This window comes from Aquarana catesbeiana, linkage group LG02 (genome assembly GCF_042186555.1).
Source record: "Aquarana catesbeiana isolate 2022-GZ linkage group LG02, ASM4218655v1, whole genome shotgun sequence".
Lineage (NCBI taxonomy): Eukaryota > Metazoa > Chordata > Amphibia > Anura > Ranidae > Aquarana > Aquarana catesbeiana.
The window spans coordinates 271,648,092-271,668,392 of record NC_133325.1 but is presented as its reverse complement, the minus strand read 5'-3'; the positions used below and the strand labels follow the sequence as shown (position 1 = coordinate 271,668,392).

The following is a 20,301-nucleotide window of genomic DNA, read 5'->3' as shown; positions in this document are numbered from 1 at the left end:
AGCAAAACATTTTTTGTTTGTTTTGGATAGGGTGAAAGTAAGGCTGGTTTCACACAGGCTTTCCGATCAGGTCTGTCTGTCAGTTTTTCAGGCGGACCTGATCTGACCATCCATAGCCCTCTATGGAGCTGCGGAGGGGCTGACATCTGCCAGCATCTGATCCAATCCTGTCCACCAAAAACAGCAGATCTAATCGGATGACAGTCAGATGGAAATGGACAGGCAGCCTGTTTCCATCTGACAGCCCCATAGAGAACAACGGGCCGTGTCCATGTCTGCTCTGCATGCTGAGCAGGTGGATACAGACTACGGACAAAGCCCATGTGAAACCAGCCTTAGAATTAGACATTGTGCCAAGTTTTTAATGTGGTCTGTGTCCCCGCTGGGAAGATTTACACCTCTATTTGTTATGGTGACCATTGTCATTAAAAAAAAACACTTCAACTCCAGGCCTTATTCTGACACTTGTTTGCATGTACAAATCTGTATTTTTTGCTGTAAAATTAGTTTGAACCCCCAAACATTATATATATATATATTTTTTTTTTTAAAGCAGAGGCCCCAGAGAATACATTGGTGGGTTTTGCAATTTTTTAAGTCACACAGCATTTGTGCAGTGGTTTTGCAAATGTAGTTTTCTTTTTGGAAAACATTTTTCAACTATGTGAGCAACCTTACATAAATATACAAATGTATGACCCTTACCTTCCAATGGCTTAGGTAGAAAATGGGCTGCTGGTTTTGTTTTCTTGACTCTGTTTCCTTTCATGACTTGACCTTCTTTATTGAGACCTAAAAACCAGGCTCTACCTGATTCTTGCTGTCTGTATATCATAGATGAGTATATGACATAATAGTTTTCAAACACAGACTCCTTGAACTTGCATTCCAAAGTAAAAAGTTCCTAGGAAAAAAGAAGAGCAAAATATTTAAAAATATTAAAAAAATATTTTAAGTATTTTTCACAATGGATATAATGTAGATTTACAGCAGTTTACTACATGCAAGACTTCAAAATGGCCATAAGAATGTATAGTGTGAGTGAACAAAAATATATGAAAGTATATGTACTGTTTGACCAAAACCCTTTCCTTTAGATTTGAACAGAGTGTGGACAGGTCTGAACCCCTTTCAGGTTTATATTGCTTTGCATCCCCACTGGGGAGATTCATGCTATACATATGCCTAGGGGACCCCTGTCACAAAAAAGAGAAGGTGATGGAAAATGCTACATTTTAAAGTTGTCACCAGAACACACCTGAACAAGAGGTGAGAGGACATTTTTCACCGGTGACAACTGTCTGAGAGAGGTAACTAGTTTATAAACAAATACATTTTCTATGGGAATTTGGTGTAACAATTAATGTTGTCAAAAAAAAAGTCATGAAAAAGTCACATTGTTTTTATACATTTAAAAGAGGTAAGTGGAAGGTTATTGGTCTTGTTAAGGATACCTACATTATCTAAGTATATGTACCCTTTTGTCTATATACCAATTTGGAAAACCTACATATCCTTTTTATATACAATGTTTTTTATGAATGCATAATAAATAATGATTTAATTTTTTGTCTGCATTTTGGATAATGCGATTAATTGTGAAACCTAAAAGTTTAGGAGGGGAGTTCCCCACACTTTGTAGAGATTTTCCCCTGGCCTCCCGCTGCATCTCCAGAACAGGAAATGAAGGGAAATATTTCTAGTGGGAAAAGGGTAGCTGATCAGTTATTCTACAAATTAGTACAGTGCTTGCATCACGGTCATCTTATGCATCAATGAGGTTTGATTTCGATAACACATCATCATGTAGCTTGTATGCTTTTCCCATGCTTGTATGGAGGTAGGCATTCTAAATTCAAAAATCAGCATGAAAACAAAGGTAAGGTTACTAAGGTATTAAGTTAACTGAAAAAATGATTCTAGTGTGTACTGCTGGGGTAGAAGTGACACATATTCTCTGAATAACATAATTTCTAAATGAATAACCACTAGCCCATATTTTTTTTTGACACTTAACCAAAATAACAGTGAGCTTATTACCCGTAATAAAGCAGGCGTATTTTAAAGTATTTCTAAAGGCACAACTTTTTCCCCATTTTTCAGTTTTCTTCTGCAGTCCGGAAGATTTATATTATTTTTCTGTACTGTAGACACATGGGGCAGTGAAAGGAAATCTACCCAAAAAGGGAACTCCCCTCTGAGACAGTTATTAAAGTGATTGTAGAGGTTCATTTTTTTAAAATGACAAACATGTCATACTTACCTGCTCTGTGCAAGGGTTTTGCACAGATCGGCCTCGATCCTCCTTTTCTGGGGTCTCCTGTCAGAGCTCCTGGCTCCTCCTCTTCAGCAAATGCCCCCATGGAGAGCCCCTTACCGTGGGGGCACCTGTGCTGGCATGCTCCCGAGTCCTGCTGCTGCGTCCATTGACACAGACAGCAGGACTCAGCCCCGGCCCCGGCTCCAATGTCACTGGATTTGATTGATGGCTTCAGCTGTTATCAATCTACCCAATGAGGACCCAAGACTGTGGCTGGAGCTGCTGGGCTCATGCTCATCGTTGGAATGACTGGGTTCAGGTAAGAAAAAGGGGGGCTCTGTGGGGCAGCTACAGTGCAGAAGGTTTTTCACCTTAATGCATAGAATGCATTAAGGTGAAAAACCCTGAGACTTTGCAACACCTTTAACAAAACAAGTGTTCATATTAGAAGCATTCACTGACCTCTGCAGCTAGAAGCACTGGGCAGCAATTCATTCTCAAAATTCAGAGTAGAAGTATTTAAGTCATTCAAGGATATGTGAGAACCAGTGCGCAAAACCACAATAAAAATAAGGGATTAGTAAAACTGACGGTAAAATACCCGATGGAGAGCCGCTCACATAGATAGGTTCACTCAGTTCCCCAAAAAACAACTATAAAATAAAAATATGTGGCGCTATTCCATCAATCAGTAACAGTACAAAGTGTGGTGAAGTGGGCAGAGTATAATCCACCTCGTGTGGTAATATGCCAAGCAAAAGTGAATAATGGCCACGAATTGATGTCACCATACAAGAATAGATCAATAGAAGCGGATGCAATTCTGCGATAAGAAAAATAAAGTAAAAAATATATATAGGCAATTAAATAGAAAGTGACAGTGCTAGATGAGATAAACAATCACCCCTCAATAGGTGAAAGAATATCTGCGGATATGAAAAAATGACTTCCCAAGTGAATGCTCACAACCAAAATTCATATATAAAGTGGAAGCAATTAAATGCAAAGTGACTCAGTGCTTAATGAAATAAAACGATCACCCATCATTAGGTGAACCAATATATAACTGTGAGTAAGGAAAAAATACCTTCCCAAATAAATTGCTCACAACCAAAGTTCATACACAAGTGATGCCGGTGGCTCAAAATTAATCGCTAGAAATAAATAATAATGCTGATAAAGAATAAATAAAGTCGCTTCTTCTACGTGAGCTAAAAAGTAGGCAGTGATAAAGTGACATATAGTGCAGGATAAAATGTTGAGATCAGCACCAAATATGTGCATAGATTGCAAAATAGTAAATAATAACGACCAAATTGAATAGTGAAATCATGCCATAAGAATTAATAAATGCAGTAATAGAGTAATGAAATAATCAATAATGATAGGACAGCTAATCCCACAACAGAGATGCTGTCCCAGACAGTGACAATAGTGCAATAATGTCCATACAAAAGTGCAGTAGTGATGAGTGATTTCCACAAAGAGTCTTTAGACACAGTGCAAGAAAATGTGCAGTGACTGGTAATTTTTCTTCTATGCACGTTCTAGTGCATCTCCCAGGTGTTTCCCCCAGCCTCTCACCTCCAACAGCGGCCCCCAATGGGCCTAGTAGGGCGGGTGGATAATTCTAGGAGAGGATGTATTTCCTGCAGCGTGTCTTTAAACATCCAGTAGGTCTGTCTCTCTCCATCCCAACTTATCCAGAAAGGATATGATGCTTTTAGGCTGTGGTGGTCAGTCAGCTGCTGTCAGGTCCGCACAGACAGTTCCTGAACAAGGACTTGCCTTTGTTTGCCCTTGTTCAGGAACTGTCTGTGCGGACCTGACAGCAGCTGACTGACCACCACAGCCTAAAAGCATCATATCCTTTCTGGATAAGTTGGGATGGAGAGAGACAGACCTACTGGATGTTTAAAGACACGCTGCAGGAAATACATCCTCTCCTAGAATTATCCACCCGCCCTACTAGGCCCATTGGGGGCCGCTGTTGGAGGTGAGAGGCTGGGGGAAACACCTGGGAGATGCACTAGAACGTGCATAGAAGAAAAATTACCAGTCACTGCACATTTTCTTGCACTGTGTCTAAAGACTCTTTGTGGAAATCACTCATCACTACTGCACTTTTGTATGGACATTATTGCACTATTGTCACTGTCTGGGACAGCATCTCTGTTGTGGGATTAGCTGTCCTATCATTATTGATTATTTCATTACTCTATTACTGCATTTATTAATTCTTATGGCATGATTTCACTATTCAATTTGGTCGTTATTATTTACTATTTTGCAATCTATGCACATATTTGGTGCTGATCTCAACATTTTATCCTGCACTATATGTCACTTTATCACTGCCTACTTTTTAGCTCACGTAGAAGAAGCGACTTTATTTATTCTTTATCAGCATTATTATTTATTTCTAGCGATTAATTTTGAGCCACCGGCATCACTTGTGTATGAACTTTGGTTGTGAGCAATTTATTTGGGAAGGTATTTTTTCCTTACTCACAGTTATATATTGGTTCACCTAATGATGGGTGATCGTTTTATTTCATTAAGCACTGAGTCACTTTGCATTTAATTGCTTCCACTTTATATATGAATTTTGGTTGTGAGCATTCACTTGGGAAGTCATTTTTTCATATCCGCAGATATTCTTTCACCTATTGAGGGGTGATTGTTTATCTCATCTAGCACTGTCACTTTCTATTTAATTGCCTATATATATTTTTTACTTTATTTTTCTTATCGCAGAATTGCATCCGCTTCTATTGATCTATTCTTGTATGGTGACATCAATTCGTGGCCATTATTCACTTTTGCTTGGCATATTACCACACGAGGTGGATTATACTCTGCCCACTTCACCACACTTTGTACTGTTACTGATTGATGGAATAGCGCCACATATTTTTATTTTATATTTAAGTCATTCAAGTCTCTCTCTCAGCAACTAAACCTACTGTTCTCCCCCTCCCAAAAACCTGCTCTGTGTTTACATTAGGGATCAGAAGGATTAGAAGCTACAAAAGGTTAGTGCCTACAGGTACATAGGTTAGTGAGGGCCTTTTTTAAGGTTTAATTATTGCTTTTAAGAAAGGGCAAATATGTGAATGCCCATTGCCTGGACATGGTTACACTTTAAGGTAGGTATGATATATTTTAAAGTCAGAGAGAAAAAGTAAATTTTTTTAATTTCCAACATCATTATTGTAGTGTGTGCAAGTGAGTTGTATTGCTCCTCCAACACACTACTTTCAACACTCGTGTAAATACAGCAGAATGGCAGTCACTATCTAATAAACTCCTTTTGCTGCACTTCTCATCCATAGCTTTTATTGCCTCTTCATGTAATCATTTAATGTGAACGTTTAAAATTTACTGCTGTTAATTACCCAGCAACAAGTCATTATCTTCAAAAATAGGGGCATATTATCTGGGTTATAAATATGAAGCAGCTTTAATCATTCAATACTCTGACAATAGTGTAATAGCTTTGAGGTTGTAATTTATGCTGTTTTTAGGAGTTTACTCTTGCATCTACAACTAGCCAAAGACATCAGAGAGTTAATAGACAAGTGAACACAATATTTATTGAAGATTGTTTTCAGATTGTCACATAAATATGCACACTTTTTAGCCAAGCATGCATATTTGTTCCCATGGAGGGGGAGAAGGAAGACAGCCAGACACCCAAGGCATGATCTGTAAAAAATGTCCAAAGGCCAAGTGTTATTACTGCCAAATGCTGGTGCCCACAGATATGAGGACTGATATTGGCCAGATGAGGCCATCCTAACTATTTCGATGTGCAATCACAATAAAAGAAATTACAGAAATTGGAATTTTGCAGCTCCTTCTAACCATATTATAAGTAATATAAGGAAAAAATGACTTACTTTATTAACAATAGTAAAGCTTGAAAACTGTAAGCTCCCCATTCGTTGCTGGATACATTTTATGCATGCCAAGTAGGTTAGGTATGCCCCACAGACAGCAAAGCATCCTTTAGCATAAATATGTTTGCAGCCAAATGGAGACAAGCACATCTTAACGCTAGTCTTAGTATTTTACAATACAAAATACTTTTGGCCTGACTTATAAAAACTAGAAAGGAGAAAGAGGAAACGAGAAAACTTTAACATAGTAACGGTGCTTGGAATCATTTGCCAAAATGTAATATAAATATGACAACTGTAATCAGACTAATTGCTATAACCAGCTTCCCTCACCAGCTTCTGGTGAGAGCTAGCAATAATGTACTACTCCCATGAAATGGAAAAGCTGCTAGCTGTTGAAGAACTCAGTGTTAGATCCTGAAATAAATCGTGAAATACACCTTATATGCAGGGCTGGATTAACGTAGGGACTATTGGAGCTGCAGCTCCAGGCCCCTACCTTAATATAGGCCCAGCCACCCAAAAAGGACAGACTGCTCATGGAAAGCAATGGGCCAACGGGAAGAGATCTCCCCTGACGGGCCCTGCATTACACATGCACCGCCTGGGCAGGGTGGTGGGATTGATAATGAACACTGCATGAGCAGTCCTAACAGAAGCCTGGGGCACGGCAATGCAGGGATCTTACAGAAGTCTGGGGCTTCCATAGTGTTAGGCCTGCGCAGCTGCACTCTCTCAGCTCAGAGTGCACGCCAATGCATGGCCCTTACAGAAACTTGGCAAATCAAATGCCAGGCTTCCCTAGTGTTATGCCTGTGTGGCTGCACCCTTTTGAGTTTTTGCGCATGCCAGCACAGGCTCTTGGAAAGCAGAAGGGTGCCTAGTAAAAGGTCCACCAAAACCCTCAGCACCAAGCACACGATGCTCTTAATCCGGCCCTGCTTATATGACAACCTAGAGGAAGTCTCTTTCTTACAATAATCATATATTGTAATTATTCCAGTTTAAATCATGATTATGTAATCACACTAGATTAAATTAGGCTTTCAGAGTTGAACTGAATTAAAAAGAAAAACTAAGTGAGTGCTTTAAAACCGTAAAATAAAAATTCCTCTTTAATTTTGTATGATGACTTTTGGGATGCAATCTCTGTACTGAAGTTTCAAGGCCCTCGGGTTTTCCACAGCCATTATGAGGGGTTATTAAGTAAAAAAAAAAAATGTGCTCCTAAGCACCATATAATGGTAATGTGTCATCATCACTAAATATACTATATTATCAAAAGTATTTGGGACACCTGCCTTTACACGCACGTGAACTTTAATGGCATTCCAGTCTTATAGGGCGTACACACGGTCAGACTTTGTTCAGACATTCCAACAACAAAATCCATGGATTTTTTCCGACGGATGTTGGCTCAAACTTGTCTTGCATACACACGGTCACACAAAGTTGTCGGAAAGTCCAATCGTTCTGAACGTGGTGACGTAAAACACGTACGTCTGGACTATAAACGGGTCAGTGGCCAATAGCTTTCATCTCTTTATTTATTCTGAGCATGCGTGGCACTTTGTCCGTCGGATTTGTGTACACACGATCGGAATTTCCGACAACGGATTTTGTTGTCGGAAAATTTTATCTCCTGCTCTCCAACTTTGTGTGTCGGAAAATCCGATGGAAAATGTCCGATGGAGCCCACACACGGTCGGAATTTCCGACAACACGCTCCAATCTGACATTTTCCATCGGAAAATCCAACCGTGTGTACGGGGGCATTAGTCCGTAGGGTTCAATATTGAGTTGGCCCACCCTAACAGCTTCAGATCTTCTGGAAAGGCTGTCCACAAGGTTTAGGAGTGTGTCTATGGGAATGTTTGACCGTTCTTCCAGAAGTGCATTTGTGAGTTCAGGTACTGATGTGGATAAGAAGGCCTGGCTCGCTGTCTCTGCTCTAATTCATTCCAAATGTGGTCTTTCAGGTTGAGGTCAATACTCTCTGCAAGCCAGTCGAATTCCTTCACCCCAAACTCGCTCATCCATGTCTTTATGGACCTTGTTTGAGCACTGGTGCGCAGTCATGTCAGAACAGGAAGGGGCCATTCCCAAACTGTTCCCACAAAGTTGGGAGCATGAAATTGTCCAAAATGTCTTGGTATGCTAAGACCCCTTTCACACTGAGGCAGTTTTCAGGTGCTTTAGCGCTAAAACTGCCTCTCATGCCTCCCCAGTGCTTTCACACTGAGGCGGTGCGCTTGCGGGATGGGAAAAAAAAGTCCTGGAAGCATCTTTGGGGCGGTTTGGGAGCGCTGTATACACTGCCCTGCCCATTGAAATGAATGGGCAGAGCTTCCAAAGAACCACGGGCGATTTTAACCTTTTCTTCGGCCGCTAGCAGGGGTTAATAGCACCCTGCTAGTGGCTGAAAAGCGTCGCCAAAACAACAGTAAAGCGCCGCTAAAACTAGTGGCTCTTTATCACTAACAGACCTGCCGCCCCAGTGTGAAAGCAGCCTAAGAGTTCCGTGGAACCCCGTGGAGCTTAGTTTCACTGGAACTAAGAAGCTAAGCCCAGCCCCTGGAAAACAACCCCACGTCATAATCTCTCCTCCACCAAATGATTTGGACCAGTGCACAAAGCAGGATCCATAAGGACATGGATGAGCGAGTTTGGGGTGGAGGAACTTGACTGGCTTGCACAGAGACTGTGGAGTGGAGACTGTGAACCAGGCCTTCTTGTCCACATCAGTGCCCAACCTCACAAATGCACTTCTGGAAGAATGGTCAAACATTCCCATAGACACATTCCTAAACCTTGTTGACAGCCTTCCCAGAAGAGTTGAATCTGTTATAGCTGCAAAGGGTGGGCCAACTCAATATTAAACCCTACGGACTAAAAATAAAAATATACAAATCCAGCATGTGAATCAGCTTGTCCGTATCCACCCTAACAACTAAAATATTACTTCTTGGATGGTCTAGCCCTTTCATGCTTGGTGACAGGTCCACTTAAATTCACATTATGAAAGATAATCAACATCTAACCTTCATGATTTTTGTATCAACACAGAAACACACAAAATGCCACATGCTGATAATATAAGATGCATTATAGCATTTGTCCCTGTTGAATGAAAAGCTATCAACAGCAACATGTGAAATCCTTATTTACAGTAGATTAATTTCATATAAACATGGGTTTTCACCTATCAGTTTTCAAAGGAAAATTACAGTGCAACAGTATCACTATATCAACATCACATTCAGTCACCGTTTAATACGTTTCTCTGTCAATTGTGCGTCACAGTCCATTGCATCTATAAAAAAAATAAGTAGCTTTTAATATCCAGGAGATGGCAAACGCAATCAAGCTTTGTGGTGGTGAAATTACTGCAACCCAAGCAGAGTGGCACAGTAATAAGTCTGTGATGGCCTGCCCTCCTGGACGGATGATGGCCTCTTTATGGGATGCTATACTTTCCAAATCAGGTTTGCCTTGTATTTATTTATATGTCACAGATCCATCAAAGTATTTTTTTTTTTAAGAATGAGCTATTAAAATGACAACAGATATAAGAAATGTGTTGTCTGAAATTGCGTGCTTATGATATACTGTGTCACAAATTTAATATAGACTGGGAGATACAGATTATAAAGCCCAAACTGTATTACTTGGAGCTGTGCTGACAATGTGCCACCGATGACTGCAGCTGAGCTGTATATGACAGATGCTCTCCTGTTATATACACTGAAGAAAGTTGCCATTTTATCAGTCAATTTTATCAGTCCAACATATCTTATTTGAACAGAGTCAACAGATCACATTCCCTCTGTGCTGCCACCTATTTGTCAGAAAACACATTTCTACCTAAAATATGAAAGTACTGGGATATGAAGTACCAATAAAGGACAAGTATGTATTCTTTACTATTTATTACTTATTCCCAGATATCAAGCAATTGAGCTGCAAGTTTGAAAATGACTTGCTAAGCTATTGCTAGACTTGCCAGGCTTCACAAGTATGTTACACAATTGCAGCAAGTCAGTATTGCATGACTCCAGATCAACTTTCTTTGCATACATTCTGTAAGTTTGCTGCAAGTTCTGGTTCTGTTATGTTGTGCAGTAGTCATCCCGCCACAGGGGCCACTGTGGCTGAATTTTCATGCTGTAGACTTGCAGAGCTCTTGCTGTAGACTCACCACTGCAGCTTTGCCCTTGCTAGAGACTTGCCACACAACTTTGCTACAATATGGAAAAGTGTCAATTAGAGCTTGTGCTTCAAGTGCTCAGCAAGTGTGCAACTTGCCATTGACAATGTGCAGCAAGTTAACAGACTTACAATTTAACACTGCCACCAATTTATGGCAAGTTATCCTTGCTATCTGGGTATTACTACCTATTATTTACTAAAAGGCAGTATGACTAGAAAGTGATGCATACAGACTCAAAATATACAAATCTGGATAATTATTTCCTTAGTCTGTTCCCCTGTTTTGGCCACTTCTGGACACTTCTAGGTAGCTACACGCTGCAAAAGAACTGTATGATATAGCACATGCAGTTGATGTTTTTATGAATCCAAAAGGGTATGAAAACAGTTTAAAAACTATGAGGGTTATTTACTAAAGGCAAATAGACTGTTTACTTTGCAAGGGAAGTTGAACTTGGCAATGGATTTCCATCATTCAATCATGTGCAAGCAAAAAGTTATCTTTATTTTTAATTCCCTTACATGTGATTGAGTATTCCTTGCAAAGTGAAATTTCACCACATTCACTAAGCATGGACACAAGGTGCAACTTACCTTGCACAGTGAACAGCCTATTTTCCTTTAGTAAATCAACCCACATTTTTCAATTCTATTGTCTTTTTCTAAAATAATCATATGACACAAGGATCGGAGCTTCTCCAAATAGGATTATCATTCATGTGTGTCTAGGACAGCATTATGCTTAAATACGACCCCACATACATGAAAGTATATATTTTAGCCATGACCTGTGTAGGGCTGAGGGACAGAGGCAAAATAGTACATTACCAACCTAAAACAACCTCAGGGGGCGTGACCGGATGCGGGAGTGAGAGGAGGGGCGAGCGAACTTCCCCCAGCCCGATGCCTCCGTGTTCATCGGAAATTATTCCAGCGTCCTGACCCGGCTGTTTGAGCTCTCTCCCCCCACAGAATTTGGCGTCTGCCCAGCTGCTCGGCTCCCCTGTCACTGCCTGTCCCGGAGCGCGACGCTGGAACACCAACCCAGCCGCTCGGGAGAAGCCGTATATCAGAGCCCTCGGAGTGGAGAGGAGGAGCTCGGGCTATCTGCTTGGAGCGGTTGCCTGGGCGACGGCTTCGGCACTAGCGGAGGGAGGCGGCGGGGACGGCGTGTGTTATCAGTGAAAGGAGCCACTATTAGGAGCGTCCCTGTGCTGCCCAGGTACCCGGCAGCGTTAAGGTACCAACTTTTGTGGCTATATCAGTGGCTGTTTCAGAAGCGGACTGTCTCTCCCCTCTCCCCAAGGATCAGTCTATTGTCACGGACGAAGGGGGGGCGGAGGCACAGGTGGGCCCAGGTAGCCCGATACATTGCTATCCTACGACCTGTCTTGAGCTCAGGCTGGCTTAAGCAGCCTGCTACACTATCACACAGCGATCTGTGGCTACTTGGGAAAAGATTTTTCTTGATGATTGGTGTAGGGCTGTATTAATTAGATAGATGCTAACCTTTCGCTACACTATATAATTCTAACAGTGTCGAAACACCTGCTATATCAGCCTGTACAAGTATCCTAGTGGCAGTTGCAAATTAGAAGGACACTACTGGGTCTGAGACAGCACTAAGTGAAGAGAAGAGGAGTAAGGGAAGAGAGAAGAGAAGGGGGGGGAAAGTACTAACCCCACGAGCGGCTAAACTCTTTTATACACCCCCTCGGCTTATATATAATAAGCCATGACTAGGAAAAAGGGAGAGGAACTGCAACAACAGGATAACACTGGCTCCCAAATGACCCGTACTTCAAAAGAAAAGGTGAACCAGGCAGCAGTCGCAGCAGCGGCCAAACTGGAAAAATTCGCTCACCCCTCCACCTCATCACCATCTAAAAACACTCAGCAGCAGCAGGACAGATCGCAAGCGGGGGGCTCAGGGGACAGGAAGAGCCTAGGAAAAGGGCCAGCGGCAATGCACACAATAAAAACGGCGACTAGTAAAGGCTCTGCAGGCGACCCCGCGGGATTAGCAACCAGCAACGCTGCTGCGCAAAACGCACCAGCAGAAGCTGAACCCACGCTGAAAGACGTTCTATGCGCTGTCAATTCCTGCAAGGCCTCCTTAAGCGACCTGAGTGACCAGCTGACGGGACTAAAGGAAGAGATAATTAGGGTAAGCCAAGAACTGCAAAGGACTATTACTAGAACAACTGAACTGGAGGAGAGAGTAAGCCAGGTTGAGGACGATTTAACCCCACTGAAGCAAGATCTCAAGTCATTAAAAACGCAGATGGGTCTATATAAAGCTAAAATGGAGGAAATCGAAAATAGGTCCCGTAGGAACAACGTGAGGGTGGTAGGCCTACCGGAGCGGTGTGAGGGTCCCCATCCCGAGAAGTTCTTGGAGAAGTGGCTTAGGGGTATATTCGGGACGGAAACCTTCTCTCACCTTTTTGCTATTGAGAGAGCCCACAGAGTGCCAACTAGGGCCCCACCATCAGGGGGGCATCCCAGGCCAATAATAATGAAGCTTTTCAACTACAGAGATAAGGTAACATTGATGCGTAGGGCCAGAGAGCTGGGGGATATTCTGCACAACGGAGCCAAGATCTTATTTTTTCCCGATTATTCCCCAGACCTCCAGAAACGAAGGGCTGAATTTAGGGACATTAAGCGTAACTTACGGACTCATAATATAGACTACGCCCTGTTGTATCCTGCACGGCTACGCATCATTGCCCTAGGGTCTACCCACTTCTTCGACACAATAGCAGGGGCAACAAAATGGCTGGAAGATAACAAAACGGGCCTACAGAGTTAAGGGTTAAATAAGGTTACCTAAACCTGGACAGGAAAGGAGGAAAATGCAACTTTTTCTTTTTTGATCTTTTTTATTTCTCTTTTTTTTTCCTTTTTCTCTTGATTTCCTCACAGTAATCAACAGATGACACGGGGGAGGGGGGTAGGGGGGGGCACGAGAGATGGAAGCACGGATGAAGGATGTGATTCCACTAGTTATGCATGTTGTTTTGAGGGTTTGGAGGAGGGTCGTGGGTGGGGGGGAGGGATGAGTGCGGTAGCGAGTCACAATGTATTTCTTCAGTATATGTGTGGGGAGTCACTTTTTGTACGGCTGGGAGGGGGGAAAAAGGTCACAAGTGCAGCCCCCAGGGCTAGCCTAATTAGGCAGGGGGAGGGGTCACGAACAAGGGCGGGAAGAAGGGGGATGTATAAAGCTGAAGGCGGGGGGGAAGGAGGGTTTATAGTGAGTCATAGGGATAGGCAATGGGGCAAATGTAAGGCACACACAGTTACGAAGGATTGGTCCATAAAAATAAATGTAAAGCATATTAGCACAAGTGGTTTGTATTTGCAGTTAGGAATCGTAGGGGGGGGGTCCCCTGGATGTGGGGGCCCCTTGCCCCCCCCCCACCTTATTTTTTCTTATTTTTTCTTTTACTCTTTCTTGATCAACACAACCACAGATTACACGATAAGCTTGGTATCCACAAATGCACAAATGAACTTTTGTTATTTTTTTTTTTTTTTTTTTGTCGTTTTTTCTCGTTTCTCTATCTTAGATGCCTTTTAAAACGCTAAGGATAGGCTCCTGGAACATCAGGGGCATGGGTGATCCTGCCAAAAGGGCAGCAGTATTTTTGGCAATGGAAGCTCATGGTGTTGAACTGGCTTGTCTGCAGGAAACTCACCTCACTAATGATACTAAATTACATGTTCGGAATCACAAATTCCAAGAACAGTATCACTCAGTCTATACCTCATTCTCAAGAGGGGTGAGCATATTGGTGGGGAGAGGCATCTCGTTTTCCTGCAGGGAAGCCAGAATAGACGAGCTGGGACGTTATGTCTTCTTGAGCTGCGTTGTGGAAAATCAGCCTTTGGTGATAGCAAATATTTACATCCCTCCTCCGTTTAAAACAGAGACCATTTTGGACCTGCTGGAGTTTGTGGAAAGCAAGGTAGACATACCGATTATATTAGTGGGGGATTTTAATACAGTTCTGGATAGTAAATTGGATCGGTTCCCGCCCATGAACCGGGCGGAAAGGCTATCAGAGGGCCGCTTAGGCCAACTTCTGGAGGAGGTTGGGTGGTGCGACCTATGGAGATCCCACAACCCAAACATCCGACAGTATTCCTGTTATTCAGGGACATACTCTACTCTCTCGCGCATAGACATGGCAGTAGGCAATAGTGATGCTATGCAATTAATAGGGAACATAGAGTACAAGCCGAGGGGTATCTCAGATCATTCTCCCTTGACCTTGACTCTGAACCTAAATGCTAGATCTAGCCAGAAAAGGTGGACAATAAAACCATTATGGTTGGACTTAATAAGCAGCCCAGTAGAAGTAACCTCTAAATTAAAAGAGTTTGTAACATTTAACTCAGGTACAGCCCCTGCGGGGGTGGTGTGGGATACTTTAAAAGCGTTCCTTAGGGGACTATTACACCAGCAGGTTGTCATAGCTAAGAAAACGTCAAGGGAATGGGAGGAGAGGACTAGTAGGGAAGCTATGGAATCAGAAGCACAATACGTGGCGGACCCAACCCCGGAAAAACAGGTGGTCTGGCTCAGCAGACAACAAGAGTATAGAGAAGTAATTAATAGAAGAGTAGAAAACAAAAGACTCTTCCAGAAACAAAATTATTTTGGCGAAGGGGAGAAAGTGGGCCGGATGCTGGCACTTATAACTAAGTCTAACCTATCCCCATCGGCCATTTTTTCAATTAAGACACCGGCTGGAGAAATTACTTCCGATCCCGCCGAGGTCCTAGAGACTTTCTGTGCGTTCTACAGGGATCTGTACAGGTCGCGCAGGGGGTCGGACCGGCGCGACATGAATGGGTTTCTAGAAGGGGTAGAGCTGCCTGTGCTCTCGGAAAGGGACAGGAGTGAGATGGAGTCTCCCCTGACCCTGGAGGAGTTGCAAAAGGCTGTCGCGGAGCTGTCGGGCCAGAAATCTCCAGGCCCGGATGGCTTGCCATTGGAGATCTACAGAAAGTACGGGGAGGTGTTACTTCCGGAGCTTTTAAAAGTACTGGAGCAGTCGATTAAGGACGGAAGGTTACCCCCGTCAATGTTGGAGGCCGACATAGTGGTGATACCAAAGGAGGGGAAAGACCAACTGGAAGTCACCTCATATAGACCGATATCATTACTGTGTTCGGACGCCAAGATTGTTGCAAGGGTGCTGGCATCCAGATTAAATAAATGTATTACAAAACTCGTGCATCCCGACCAATCGGGGTTTATCCCCGGTCGGTCTACCAGTACCAATATTAGAAGGGCCTACTTGAACCTTCAGGCACCAGCGGAGAATGCGGGGTCTAGAGCCATATTGTCTTTGGACACCGCCAAGGCTTTTGATAGCCTGGAGTGGGAATATCTTTGGTGGGTCCTAGAGAGGTTTGGATTTGGCCCCGTATTCATCAGCTGGTTAAAAATCCTATATAACCACCCAAAGGCAAGACTCAAGATAAACAATGATTATTCGGAAAGCTTCCCCCTCGAAAGAGGGACGAGGCAGGGCTGCCCCTTGTCCCCTTTGCTGTTTGTTTTGGCCATGGAGCCATTGGCGGGAGCGGTGAGATCATCGTCCGAACTGCAGGGTTTTCATAGAAAAAGTGAGGAAGAGAGAATATCGCTTTTTGCGGACGATGTTCTATTTTTCCTTGGGGACACGACCTCCTCATTGGAGAAAGTAATCCATTTAGTGGAGGACTTTGGAAAATTCTCAGGTCTGACCATTAATTGGGAGAAATCATCGCTCCTGCCGGTCGATCCATAGGCCAACCCTACTTCAATGAGCTTACCCCAACTAAGAGTCACGGGGAAAATGAAGTACCTCGGTGTTGTGTTGTCCAAAGACCCCGACGCGTTTATTGAGGACAATCTGGTCCCTCTTTTATTGAAATTTTAAAAAAAATGCGACATCTGGAGTAGACTCCCTCTATCTACGGCGGGCCGGGCCAACCTGATCAAAATGGTATGGCTGCCTCAGTTGTTATACTTGCTCCACAACTCCCCAGTGTGGATTGGGGAGAAGTGGTTCCAAAGAATCCAATCCCTTTTTAGGGAATTAATTTGGAAAAAAGGGCAGGCCAGGATAGGCCTACAAAAACTGCAGTGCCCCGTTACGGAGGGGGGACTGGGGGTCCCCCACGCGTTTACCTATTTCCTGGCAGCCCAGCTACAACAACTTGGCGGATGCGCCACTGATGGAGGGGGAGGTAAGAGCGTCCAAATTATTCTACAGGGAAGCCCTCATAGTTCATTAGTTGAAGCACTGGAGGCAGATTCATTACAAGGAGAGATTCCGACACTTAAAATGATCACTAAGGTCTGGCAGACAGCCAAGCGAATAATGGGGTATAAGGGAATCTCAGAACACTCACCAATCTGGAACAACAGGTACCTGCAGGAATTACTATCTGTTGATAGGAATAAGTTGTGGGAAAGGAGTGGAATACGTCGGCTGACACAGTTATATGAGGGGGACACCCTGAAACCCTTTGAGGAACTGAGGCACGAGTACGGGTTGCCAAACCGCGTATTTTATAGCTACTTACAGATTAGACACGCCTTGAGCAAGCAGTTTGGAAGGCAATCCCCCACATGGTGTAAGATCCCATTATTACAAACAATAATAAAATCAGAGACCTCTAAGGGGTTCATCACAGTGATATATACCCAACTAATAAAGAAAATAAACACGCAGGTAGGCTTTCCCGGGGGCAGGGACAGGTGGGCGGCTGATGTGGGGGAAATTACGGACACACAGTGGAAAAGGATTTTGGAACTTGAACCAGATGTGTCGGTCTCTCCCTCGCAAAAAGCCTCTCACCTGATGCTGCTGCACAGATCCTACTACACACCGAAAAAGCTTTTTATGTTCGGTCGTAGAACCAATGATAAGTGCCCCAGATGTAGAAGCACAGGCGATTTAATTCATATGTTCTGGAGGTGCCCAAAATTAGTCAGGTACTGGCCTGAGATTATAAAGAAAATAAACACCACGTTCAAAACTAACTTAGAGTTAGAACCCAAGACCTGTGTGCTGGGACATGTTACTAATGGACTGAGAGACAGAAGCACGGCGGTAGCGGCAGCAAGATGCTTGTTCCAAGCCAGGAAACAAATTGCACAGTCTTGGCAATCACGAACTCCCCCCACCCCGGAAGATTGGATTAGAACTGTCAACTCCACAGTGTGGAGTGAAAGAACATTCTACACTAGGTCAGGCAACTATAATAAGTTTGCGAGAATGTGGAACCCGTGGGTCCAAGTAATGCCTTGCCCGTCATCAGTGCTACTCTAGTGTTGAGAATACTTGCCCCCCTACTAATGGGGCGAGGCTGAGTGAGTAGTAGCTTAGAGGTTTGAGCCGAGAGAGAATAATGTACTGAACCAATGCTGGCCACTGTACGTGCTTTGGAAATACGGGGGCTTAACAAGGGGGGGTCACAGGGGGGCGGGGGGATGGGTTTACTAGAGAGAAAAGTATCAATGCACAAATATGCACAATAGTAATATGAGGATATGTGGCCAACCGGCTTTGAGAGGCAGGATGTAGGTTATGCACTTTGTATCGCGGCACCACTGTAACTACCTATACACTGAAACGTATATGGTAATACAATACTTTACGAGAAAAAAGGAGAAAAAAAAAAAAAAAAACTTTGAAAGGCCACAATGATGTGACTGGATTAGAGACATATATGAATATCATTCTGAAGGCAGTCTCTGGATAAAGTTAACTGACGTGGCAAAAAAGAAAAAAAAAAGAAAAAAAAAAAAAAAAAAACCTAAAACAACCTCACAAAATAAAACGCTAGACATATTTTTGACATTTGGAATATGTTCTGCCAATAACATAAGACAATGTTCTAGAACAGCACAATAAATCAATAAAACAAAACAATCACTGAAACAGATCCTTGGCAGTACCACACAATGCTGTACTGTAATGGAAAACCAAAACAAGCCACTCACAACCAGCTTGGTGGGAACACATGTCACTTCACACTATTTAGCACCTCCCAATAACCCTTGATACGTGTCCTTATTTAAATTCCACTTGAGCTTAAACCTCAATGCCCATTTGCAGCCTCACTGTGGCCATTTGCATGCCTCTCTGTGCCCATTTGCAGCCATAGGTCACTTCAAACTCAGTAGTTAAGGTCTCCTAGATGCCTCCTAGCTGCAGCCAAAATTTGGGTCTCTGGACCCAAAGGGTCCCGAAATGACATTGCTGCAGAGGGACACAGTTGACCGACTTTGGGGCCCCCGTATCTCTGGGCCACTTGGTGCTAGGAACCCCAACTTTGGTGTGTAAACCCAGTGGAGCTAGCACTACAACATATCCAACAACCCAGCTGGGGTTCCTAGCACCAAGTGGCCCTGAGATACGGGTCCCCAAAGTTGGTTCGGAAAATGTCAAGCACTTTTCTGCAGCAGAGAATGACATTTTTCGAACCGACTTTGGGGCCCCGTATCTCGGGGCCACTTGGTGCTAGGATATGTTGTAGTGCTAGTTCCACTGGGTTTGCACACCAAATTTGGGGTTCCTAGCACCAAGTGGCCCCAAAGTCGGTTCGGAAAATGTCATTCTCTGCTGCAGAAAAGTACTTGACTCGAGTATAAACTCAGGGGGGCATCTTCAGCACAAAAAAGTGCTGAAAAACTCGGCTTATACTCGAGTATATACGGTAACTAAAACTATTCCCAAGGGTCAAATAATAGATTCTAAATAGATTGGACTATCACACATATATTTGGTTCTTTCAACAAGGCAAATATGGATTAATGCTTTTCGCAACATTGTTGCTTCTTCAGGATCTGTGCCTTTGATGTGACAACATATGAAATAATCTTAAACAGCTTAGTGGTAATGATGAATAGCAGCAGTCTAAGTACCAGATAAATATGTAACTAGGCCCAAAAGTTCAGACTAGACAACGGGGGCTCACTATTAAATGGAGTCCACATTAATATGTATGTCGAGCAGAATTCTATAATCGCCAATGCAACAGCTACAGTGGTGTCAAAAGAAATAAGTAGACTCTCCTTCTATAAATGGGTCCATGAATTGCATAATCTGACAAACTGAATAATCTATGGTTCAGAACTTTTGGGCCTAGTTACATATGTATCTGGCACTTAGATTGTTGCGATTCATTATTACCGCTAAGCTGTTTAAGGTTATTTCACCAACCAGCCTGTATCACGTGACGTCAGACTGAAGTCACAACAAACTTATTGTCACTCTCCGAAAATCAGAAAGTACTGCAATTGTTGGATCAGCATTACAACTAGACGACTGGAATTTTTAGATGATCAGCAATAGAAATGTATTTTTTTTCATCATCACAAGTCATTTCTTTTAAAGTTGTTCTCTGACTGATTTTTGCTTGCAAATGCTTGAAATATGTTTTTCTACTGTGAAAATGTTGGGTGCTGTCTTCACAATTTAGTGATTTATGTTAAAATAGCTGAGTAACAATCACAGTCTTTACAAAGACTTGTTTAAGAAGAGATGGATGTGTGTTAATTACTGAGTGCACAAGGTCTAAGGCTGGGTTCACACAGGTCCAGTTGTGGTTTGCAGTTTGGTGTCCTGTGCGTTTGTGTTCACCGCTTCAGGTGCGCTTGAGGTGCAAATTTTTCCCTGAACTTGCACAAGGACCTTTTCAAGTTCACACCACAGCCACCCTGGACATGTGTGAATGGGCTCCATTGAGAGCTGGTCACACGCACATGTTATGTGAATTGGATATGGTGTAAAATGTAAACCCAGCCTAAAACTGACCTGATTTTCTCTGGTTCAGCCTTCAGGCTGAACCAGAGAAAATCAACTGATTCCCCAATCCACACTTACAGCATGGATTGAGGTATCTCCAATGCTGGCTATT

General features: G+C 43.0%; 1 protein-coding gene across 5 annotated transcripts in view; it reads right to left on the bottom strand.

Annotated features, from left to right (window-relative positions):
* FGF14 (fibroblast growth factor 14) overlaps nucleotides 1-20,301 on the bottom strand; it is a 776,206-nt gene that overhangs the window by 12,985 nt on the left and 742,920 nt on the right. For all 5 annotated transcript variants that reach the window (XM_073614429.1, XM_073614431.1, XM_073614433.1 and 2 more), the window contains exon 4: nucleotides 706-904. In XM_073614429.1, coding sequence (XP_073470530.1) covers nucleotides 706-904 — 199 coding nt within the window. The remainder of the gene's footprint in view (nucleotides 1-705; nucleotides 905-20,301) is intronic.